Genomic DNA, 11,219 nt, shown 5'->3' with positions numbered 1-11,219 from the left:
TCCTTCAAATTATTGGTTGAGGTACCTGCAACAAAAAATCAAACAAACCAACACAGCCAGAAAAGATAGCACCTCAGTTTTATGGCTAGACAAAAGAGAGCATAAGCGGGGGTACAATCCCCTAACATCTGTCAACAACAATAAAACCCAAGTAGAGACTAAGGAATACAACTTACAAATAAGAAGAATGTCCAAGATATGCAACGCAATGGAGGACACCTCCCAAACACAGTAAAGTAGTAAAATAAACATGAGTACATTATACATCAAACAGACAAGCATAAAATTGTTCGAAAATCTGTCAGTGGACTAAAAGTAAGCAATTTCGTAAGTTACTAGACCTAAATAAAAATGGACATAGTTATCGGACTAAACTTAAAATTAGGCATACTTAGCGTACTAAAATAATACTTTTCCCTAATAATAATAATATGAAATTGAACTATTCCCTTCAACCAAAGTTGTAGCTCGGGGCTCTCTATTTATAGGTAATCATAAGTTGATTGGAGATGATCGAATCTATCAGTGACTTGGTGGAGGATTTTCATAGATTTGATGGAGCATCATCTCAAAATGGTTGGATAAAGCTAAATCTTGCTAGATTTTGTAGAGGTAATCTCCCAACAGTTAGGAGTTCTCCACCGGACTAGGTTGAGGGTTATTTCTTGAATGTTGGAGACCCCCGACTCTTGGGGGGGGGGGTTGGAATTAGAGTCCGTTGCAGGTGAATGTATCTTTTAGAGATAAGAATGTTTTCCAAAATTTTACATAAGTAATTGAGGAGATACCTTATTCCAGAATCCAAGCTTTTAGGTTTTAAGGTTACTTCTGGTTGGAGGCACCACGTGTCCTCGAGGGGGCTGCTCGTCTTTATTTGATTTTGTGATATGTGCCTTTAGAGATCCGACATGAATGCCATGTACTATGGATTTTGACTTTGCCTAGGGGATTTCAAGTATCTAAACTTCCTTATGGGCGTGTGAGGACTTTTTGGGTCTGGGCCTTCTTGGATTTTAGCCAATTTGGGTTTCTTTTGGCCACTTTATGTTTTTAGAAGCATTTCCATCCAGACTCCTTAGGTGCTTTACCCGGACTAAATTTTCATAGGGCATTCTAAGCTCTTACTCGAACTGGGCCCATTGGGCTCCACTTTGGCTTTGCATTCTTTTGAGTTTTGAAGATCTCTTTCTTTTTTTTTTTGGACAACTTGGGCCTCATTAGGCGATTGTATTTTTATGGGCATCATTATACTCCTCAATCTAATAGATGGAAACTTCAAAACTTATTAGAATAGCCATCTCAAAGGCAAGAGACTAGCTTGAAGAGGAAGCCACTTTTTCTTCTTACAGAAAAATATTAGTGGCATAAACATGCTTAGAGAAAGAAGAGCTTACTTCATGCTATATGGAGCAGGAATTTAGCCCATTAGGAGTAGGGCTTATCTGTCTCTATGAAGGAAGGCTCGTGTGCCTCCATGAATTAACGCTTAATGGTTGTCTACTCAAGTGTAGGACTTTATTTTTCTAAAAGAAAATGTTTATAATAGAGATATATCTATTATGAACAGATGTTGTGTGCTTGCACGGAGCAAAATATGTGTGCCTCATCAAAAAAGGATAATTTGGGGGTGCCTACTCAAAGAAAGACTTAAGGGCCTTGCTAGAGGAGCGATAAGGTGTCTGGTCAAAGAAGGTTTATATGCCTTCACATAGGAGGGTTCAAGTGCATGCACAAAACTTACAAGCATTGCTAGAGAAGGACCTAGATTTACCTCCTTATATAATCTAAAATACAGTAACCTACCTCCCTATTTTTTATTTTTTTTTCATAATGGACTAATTTACTCATTTATAATATCACAGGGTGTGAATTGCTATTCACCCATAAATTATATATTTGAAGTTTAGATCAATAATTAATAATAATAGATATACGTATTCAGAATATCTCACAGTAATACGAATGTAGTTAATTAATTCTTGATGCAAGTTATCTTCGAACTACTTAATTTTTATGTCATTGCAGGACGGGGATGAGGTCTACTACCGATTTCCGCACGACAAGAAACTACAACACTTATTTACATCTTACTATAAGCAGAAGAAATTAAACTACGATGCAATAGCATTTGTGTATGATGGCCAACACGTCAAAGCTTCAAAAACTCCCCTCGAGGTAACGTCTGTCGATACTTTCGCGTAACATCTTTACTTTCGTCTTTGATGCTAGAATTTAATGTTAAATGTGATTCTGTAACGATATGCACAAATTGCTGCACAAATAGAAAATGTGCAATTCACCTTCGTGATATGAGAAACGAAAAAAAAATAAATAAATAAATAAACTGTTGTGAAATAAAATAGCAAATTACCCCATGTGTTTTGAAAAATGAAACCAATTATCTCGCCCCCCCACCCATCTAAATAGTGGAATTTGCAAGTTTTTTTTCATAGAAAATATTTGTTCATTTCCCATATCAAATGGGGTAAACTACATTTAACCCCTCTTTTACTGTATAAGTAAAATATTTGTTCCTAGCATTATAAGATCAAAGGAAACAATGATGAAATCTGCCAAAAAAATAACATTATGATAGCGGAAATGTAATTATTCTCTTGCATTTGCATTAGTTTGCGTTGATGTATTATCATACGCAAGTATAGTTTAGTTTTTATGTTCTAATGCATAGTAACATTTTTTTGCTTATGATGCATGGCTGATTTTCGGACCGAAAGGTATCACGTGCACATAAGTTTTGCACATCGCTTGCTTTTGCTAATGTAAACATGTAATAACTATGAAAATTTTGTATTTGTATTTCTACTTTTGACTTTATACATAGATGGAAATGGAGGACGGAGATTCTATAGATGCCATGATGCATCAGGACGGAGGTGGCTACGCACTCGTGATGACTTGATCAAGAGTGAAGAAAGCCAACACAACGATCAACCAAATAGACATTTATGTTGTTGGTTTGCTTTATCTAGTTTGTTTATTAGACTAAATGCTACAACGTATGGGAGTTTGTCTATTTGGATGAGTACTGGAGGTATATGATAACAATGGTTTTTCTCACTATTCCTAAGTTGAGGATATATATGGATGGATTAACTATCGTTCTTGATTAATGAAAAAATGCTTGGCAAATGCTTTTGCAGTCGGCAACTTTAAGGAGTCCCCATTCCACCAATACAGAGGTGCTAGCTAGAAGCAGGAGAGAGTAGGTGAGAGCAGGTAAGAACTCTGAAGGATTTTTCACATATCCATTACAAAATATCCATTCCAAATCGAATTTTTTTTTTTGCAGTGCCACATTCACACACAAGTTTCTCCCACTAAGACAAAGTCGACGATGCAGATTCATGAGTTACATAAAGCCGGATCAGGATCCACAGTTCAAGATCATACCGTAAAAAGAGTTATTTGATTTGACAAAGTTGAGTTATGGAAAGCATAGAGATTTTCACCAGAGAGAAGCCAAGCAAACCATCGAATGGACTTTTTCCTGTGATGTACTCACAAAGGACGCTATGTACTCTTCTAAATATGTGTAGCATAGGACAGGAATGTCGGATTTCAAACAATCACAACTATTCATATATTGCAGATTTTATATGTGAATTATCATATAGTTTTTCTTATTAATAAGGTACCTTAAGTTATCATGCTCTATTTTAGTATCATGTAATAGTCCAAGACTTATATTTTTTAGACTAGAGTTGTATTACTTCTGAAAGTCATTTTGCACACTCCTCATCATTTTTCGATGTGGTAAACGTTCTATTTGTTGGATGTAGCTCAAATTGGGTGAGCCATGTACGTCTTATGTTATTAATTTTTCTAATTTTTGTGTTTAAGATGGATGTGAATTCATAGATTTATTTAACATACTTTTAGGTGAATAAAAAATACGTAGCAATTGAAACATCTTATAATTTTCCCATAGACTGATTGTAATTCATGTGCTTCACACTTCAGTGCATTTTGGCATCCACATCTTATTCTTGGGTGGGGGGGGGGGGGGACAAGAAAGCATTTGAGTTACTTATACAATATAGATTGAAGGATCAGTGCAGATCGTGGTACTGTTCATTATTAAAATCCCAACACAATTTTTTTTAATAAATTGATTATAATTATATTATGCAATCATCAATAACTAATATATTTCAATTATTAATATCAAATATATATAATTAATTAATAACTAGTATTATAGTAAACCAACCACTAATTTAATATGGATACATTGATAGGATTAGGGGTGTCAATGGATAGGGTGAGACTCTACTCAAATCCATGCTCAAACCTAATAAATATTATTAAACCTAGGTCCAAATCCAAATCAATTAAAAAATATAAATTGTATTTGAATTGGTTCTGTACCCATCAATAAATTTGTGTGAAAGAGGAGAAAAGAATTTGTACCTAGGATTAGAATTTAAATTAAATATGAAAGGGATTTCTTGAACTTGTGTTATGAGTAGTCGATTCTTTTGCTTTAACTTAAATTAAAAGTGAGAATCAAGAAAGTGCGAAATATGGGAGAAAGAATCTAAAACTTCCAATTTGCAAGAAAAGATAAGAGGAGAAAAGAATTTGTACCATGCGTAGAATTTGTGTCAAGTAGGGATAAAAGTTGGTATGCGCATATATAAAATGAAGCCAGTTGGTGAATTAAAAAGATCAATAACATCCATCCACTTTACAATTAGCTGCTACTGATCCAACACATTTCTCCAAAAATCACCCAAATACAAAGTAAAATGGTTGATTCTGTCGCAACAATAGCTCTTGAAACACTTCGGGACCTGTTGATTGAGGAAGCAAAGTTTCTATTAAGTGTGGGCGGTGAGGTTGAGGAAGTCCGTAGGCAGCTCAACATCATGCACTGTTTCTTGAAGGATGCTGATAGAAGGCAAGATCGGTATAATTCACAGATAGTCCAGAATTGGGTCGCTGAACTTCGCGATTTGTCCATTCAAGCTGAGATTGTACTAGAAAGATATGCTATTGAAGTGGTGTCCAGAAGAGAAGGAAAAGGCCTGAAAAAGGTTCTCAAAAGACTCACTTGTATATTGAGCGAGTGGTTGAGAATGCACCAAATCGGAGAAGACGTTAAAGATATCAAGTCTCGTATGTCCGACCTCACCAAACAGTCGGAGTCCATGAATGTCAGAGACAACTCATCAAGATTGGTAGATGATAACGATTGGTGAAGAAGAACGTATGGGCATGAGGTTGAAAAGTATTTTGTAGGAATGAAGGAGGATATTAAACAGTTAGAATCAGTTCTGACAACTGATGACAAATCAAATGGAGTGATTTCCATATGTGGCATGGGAGGCTTGGGAAAGACCACTCTTGCTAGTAAAATTTACAATGGGGAGGCCGTGCAGCGGTGCTTCAAATGTCGTGGTTGGGTTTGTGTAAGTCAGCAATTTGAACCCAAAACTATTTTCCAACGACTATTAAAGCAACTTCTTCCGAATGGAAGTGAGGAGCAAGACGAAGATACATTGGTCAGAAAGTTGTACCAAGTACAAAAAGACAGAAAATGTCTCCTAGTTTTGGATGACATTTGGGAAGTTGATCACTAGAATTTCTTAAGGCATGCTTTTCCCGTTGGAGAGGCAGATAGCAAAGTTTTGCTCACAACCAGAAATCATAACATTGTTTCCATAGGATATGTCTACAATCTGAAGTGTCTGAGTGAAGATGAAGGATGGGAGCTCCTTCAAAAGATAGCACTCCCAAACAACTATTCACAAGGTTAGTTTGTAAATATTTTTGCTTTTGTTTTATTGATTTTGAATCTTCTTCCTCTAGTTAGTGACAAAAAGAAAAAAGAGTAATGATGCTAAAAATATCATTAATAGTATATATTAGGCGAAAAAGATTATTTTAATATGTCTAATATTGTTTTATAGTTTTCATGACGACAATATGTGTGAAAAATTATCTTTAAAAATTATTAGTGACAGAAATGTTGTTATTATGAATAATTAGTGACAATTTCATGACAATACAAACATAATAACAATTCTCTTTTTATATGTTTTAAGTATGGGGCCAAATTCTCATATATTGATTTGTTTTAATTACACAAATTCATATGAAATTCAAATTTTGTAATATTTTGAATTAACAAACGTAAATAACTGACATTAATTCATTATGTATGCAGAGCTACCTACAACTGAAATAAAGTTATTGGAAGAATATGGAAAGGAAATAGTAAAAAAATGTGGTTATTTACCATTACCCATTTCAGTTATTGGAGGAACTCTTCGTCATGAAAAGGCATCAATAGAATGGAAAAATGTGTGCAGAAATCTTGATTCGTACCTTCAACATGGGAGGGGTTTGGAGAATGACAAAGGAGTAAATCAAATACTAGATTTGAGTTACAATGTGCTCCCTTACAATCCGAAACCATGTTTTTTGTATTTGGCATGTTTTAAAGAGGATAAAAAAATAGATACAGAAAAACTATATTTACTATGGATAGCTGAAGGAATGATTTCTTCAGAAGATAAGGGAAGGGGAGAAAGTTTGAGAGATGTGGCAGAACGGTATTTATTCGAGCTAGCAAATAGGTTTATGGTTCAAGTGGAAATAGACGAGTTGCCGCTATATAACAGGTTTAAGTCATGCCGGCTTCATGATATGATTAGAGATTTGTGTTTGTCAAAAGGAAAAACGAAGGATTTCTAGAGGTTATAGATAAAGAGATGGGAAGTGAAGAGTCTTCAATTTGCAAAACAAATAGACTAGCTATCTATATGGACAGATTGGATAATGATCTTAGTTACAGGATTGGGGAAAATAAGAACATAAGATCTCTTCTATTCCTCCAAACGGACTGGAGAAATATAGTTTGGTACAATGACATTACATTTGGGATTTTCAAATCTCTCAAAGTCTTAGTATTGGAAGGTTATACATTTGAGAATCTGAAATTGCCCAAAGGAATCGAAAACTTGAAGCTGTTGAAGCTATTGAGTCTCGAAAATAGTGTTGTGAAAGAATTCCCACCATCTATATGCAAGATACCTTGTTTGCAGACATTGAATTTGGACATTGAAGAACTTAGATTACCTAATTACATATACAAAATGAGGCACTTGAAGCATCTATTTTTGGGATTTCTTCATGAGAGCGTTGGAGGTGAAAAATTGAAATTTGAAGGGTAGAATGAGTTGGAGATGATAACTGGGTTCAACAGTTTGATTGATGACATCACTCATCTTCTTAAATTGCCGAAGCTCCGAGTATTGGAAGGAAGAATTTTTGATGAAGAAAGTTTGTCAATGATTGTTGATCACATCTTAAATCATCAAGAACAATTTCGCGACGTACAACTTAATATTGACATGGGTGATAATATGGATTTGGAAGATGGCTCAACTCTTCTCAAAAGGTTGCTGATGTGTCACTCACTACATTACTTGAGTATTGCATATTGTCGAGTGAGCAAATTAGCAGCTTATCAAGTTCAACTATATCAAAATGTGATAGAATTGCAGCTTACGGATACAAGGATTGAGGAAGACCCAATGAAAATACTAGAGAAGCTACCCATGTTAAGAGTTCTTGGCTTATGGCGCAGTCCATATGTGGGCAGAGAGATGGTTTGTGAGGCAACTGGATTTCCTCAACTCAGAGAGCTTTCCTTGAATGATTTGAGGAATTTAGTAGAGTGGAGAGTGGAGAAAGGAGCAATGCACAATCTCTCTCATCTAGTTATTGCAAAATGCAGTAAATTGAAGATGATTCCGGATGGATTGGAATTCATTAATACTCTAAAAACACTGATTATAATTATGCCAGAAGAGTTCGTGAAGAGGGTAGGAGTGGCGGATGGTGAAGGAGAAGATTATCACAAAATCAAACATATTCCAGATATTTTCATTTATACCAATTAATACCAATTATAGGTCTCACTTATTTATAACTATAATTGATGAATGTATAATTAAATAGCATGTGTTCCGTGTAATGTAATGTACGCATTAATTAAATTAATTAATTAAAATCAGAATTGGTACCTTTTTTTTTTTTCTTCTGGTTATTTCATAACTTTTTTAATTTTGTGAAAGTCAATCGAAATATTAAATGTTGTACATTAGTAATGCAAATAAATTTTGTTCTTTAAGTTACAATACATCGATATAAACAAAAAGTTCATAATAATAACAATATATATAAATAGGTTTGACATAATTATAAATACACCCTCTTTATTTAAAAAATTACCATGCAACCTTTGATTCTGACATTGGTGTAATAATTAGTCCAATTCATCTATTTTTGTGGTAAACTGACTAAAATATTCTTGTTAATTTTGAATTATAATTTTAGTTATTTTTAAAAATTTTCTAAATAATTTTTATGGACTAAGTTGATAATATTTCATCCACTATGTATGTTTTTTTTTTCCATTATTTAATTTTTTCACAAAAAAAGATAAAAATACATCAAGGGCAAAGTTGATAATTTTAAACCTCCATCCAAGGATTATATGATTTTATCAAATATTAAGGGGGAATTTATAATTTTTCAAACAATGAGGAGTTATTCGTAATTTTTCAAACAAAGTTGAGAATAAGAAATATAATTAAAAAAAAAAATTGACACACCAAAAAAAGTGAGACACCAAAATAGTGCTCTTAATTAGTAATAAAGATAGATTGTTAAGGTTTAACTTTTAGACTTATCTTTAATTTTTGAAATAAAAAATTACTGACTTCAATTTTTTATATAACTTTTCGCAAAAGGTAAATTCATAAAATTTATCATAATTTTGGATTTTTTTATTGCAATAAAAAAAGAGAAAATAGAGTAGACTGTTTTTTTTTTTAAGTTAAATATATTATTATTTCACAAGAGTGCAAATTTTTTGTTATTCATAAAAGATAATTTTAATATATCAACATAAAAAATATAGATACATTTTTTTTCCTTTGAAAAAAGGAGGAATTTGACAATGTTATAAATTTAAGGGACTAAAGTGGTAAAATCAAACTTAATGGACTATTTTACCCTCCAAAAAGTCAAAATTCAGCCACGTATTCAGCAAAAAATAGCTTGAGGGACCAGACTGAGACAAAAATTGTAAATATTTTTAAATTTTCGTAATTTCTTATATTTTTTAAATTTTTTCTGTAAATTTTTTGTATTTCTAAAATTTTTCTGTCAATTTTTGAAAATACGTTTTCAAAATTTTCTAATTTTCTGTATATTTTTGGTATTTTAAATTTTTTTTGTAAATTTTTGGTATTTTAAAAAAAAAATCTGTATGAAAAAAATTCTGAAATAATTTTTCAAAAAATTTCGAAAATATTTTCGAAAAATATTTTTTCAAAATTTTAATTTTCTGTAAATTTATACAATTTATGAAATATATGTGCAATTTATGTGTAATTTATGCCCTTACATAATACGTAAATAACCAAAAAACATTAGACCAATATATAATCACAATAGTAAATTTATTTAAATAATAATGTAAATAATAAAAAATATTGGACCAAAATTTTCAACAAAACAATTTTAACATCATAATGTAAACAATCACAAAAATTAGACCAATAGTTAATCCCAATAATAACATTATTTAAATAATAAAAAAAATTAGATCAATATTTTCAATAATAATACTTTTAAAAAGTAATGTAAATAATCACAAAAATTGCACCAATATTCCTAATAAAAACATTTTTACATAATAATGTCAATAATAAAAAAATTAGACCAATTTTTCAAGTAACAATATTTTTAAATAATAATTTCAATAATCTTGAAAAATAGCTAATATTCCCAGTAATAACATTATTTACATAACAATGTCAATTATCGCAAAATTAGAGAATATTCCCAACAATAACATTTTTACATAATAATGTCAGTAATCACAAAATTAGACCAATAATTTCAATAATAATATTATATACAAAATAATGTCAACAATAACAATATTAAGGTAATATTTCAAATTAAAATATAATTACATAATCATTAGAAATAGAAAACAAATTGAGGACAATATTTCCAATAATTAATAATTATTTAAAAATATATAGTTCTTTGGTAACAGCATACAAACAGATCACGTATGCCTTTAATCTTGTTTATCCTATTAATTGAATTTTGCTAGTAAAACTTGTTATGTTTATCCATCTTCATCTGTCAACAAAAGACAATGTTGATAGATTAAAATGGATAAATGTAACAAATACTACAATAAAAAATTCATGTGATAGGCTACAGGCTTAAAACAATACTTGGCCCGTTTTTATACGTGCAAAAGATAATTATATATTTTTAAATAATTAATGAGTACAATACTCATAACTTCATGATAATATTTCCGATATGTAAGCATTAGTATATTCTTTTTTATATACATATTAATGTGAATATTCCTAAAATTTAGACTAATATTTCTCAATAATTTGTTTAGATCATGTTTAGTGGTACGCCTCCTGTGCCATGTGGTCGAGGACATGGTCGTCTACAAGTTTCGCCTCATGTTGGGGGAAGTAGTTCTTCGACCACCCCCACCACCTGACACAACCGCACCGTCCCCCGCCCCGCGGACTCCGAATGACGCTGGAGCATCTGGAGCTGCACCGACAGCTAATGACACGATACAACAGTCTGCCACCCCGACGGCTGCTCAACACTACCATCAGTACCCCCACCATTAGCACGCCCAGTACATCAGCATCGATGACGCGATTTAAATTTATTTTTCAAATTGTTTTATTATTATTTTATCTTCAAAATATCTAATATAGCATGTCCTTTTTAGGTCTGATCGCCGCTTTCACGAGCGCATCAATGCAATCGTGACGGGGACACTTTCCCCACCTATCCCCATATCTGAGCAAATGTCGCCAGAGTACCAGCATTTCTGGTTTCAGATGATGAAGGTAATCAATTTTAAATTAATTTAGTTTTATCTAATAATCTAATTATTTAATGAATTTTACTAATGTTTGATTTAATTTTATTATTGTAGATGACCTACTTGTGGGACTGTGACAATGGGTTCATGTTCTGAGTCTTCCACATGTTAGCTGATAAGTAAATCCAAAAGGTACTTTCCATCGTCCTGTCCATCCTGGTCAGGCCACTCCTAGGTGAACCGGGCGGCGAACTCTACGACGTCCTCAATTATGCATTGGAGGGGGTCTTCCTCTATCGACATG

General features: G+C 32.5%; 1 protein-coding gene across 1 annotated transcript; it reads left to right on the top strand.

The window, feature by feature from the left end:
* Positions 1 to 7,211: 7,211 nt before the first annotated feature.
* On the top strand, positions 7,212 to 7,931 carry LOC148788046 (disease resistance RPP8-like protein 3). The gene has a single exon (XM_088880301.1). The coding sequence runs from the start codon at positions 7,212 to 7,214 to the stop codon at positions 7,929 to 7,931; it is 720 nt and encodes a 239-aa protein (XP_088736427.1).
* The last annotated feature ends 3,288 nt before the right edge of the window (positions 7,932 to 11,219 follow it).

The sequence above is a fragment of the Sesamum indicum genome, linkage group LG5, assembly GCF_026168435.1.
Source record: "Sesamum indicum cultivar Baizhima isolate 11 linkage group LG5, ASM2616843v1, whole genome shotgun sequence".
Taxonomy (NCBI): Eukaryota; Viridiplantae; Streptophyta; class Magnoliopsida; order Lamiales; family Pedaliaceae; genus Sesamum; species Sesamum indicum.
The sequence above is the reverse complement of the archived record's forward strand: the minus strand, read 5'-3'. Positions and strand labels throughout refer to the sequence as shown.

Excerpts from the sequence above, each read along its gene's own strand:
- LOC148788046 (XM_088880301.1), top strand. The coding sequence starts at position 7,212 with ATGATAACTGGGTTCAACAGTTTGATTGATGACATCACTCATCTTCTT.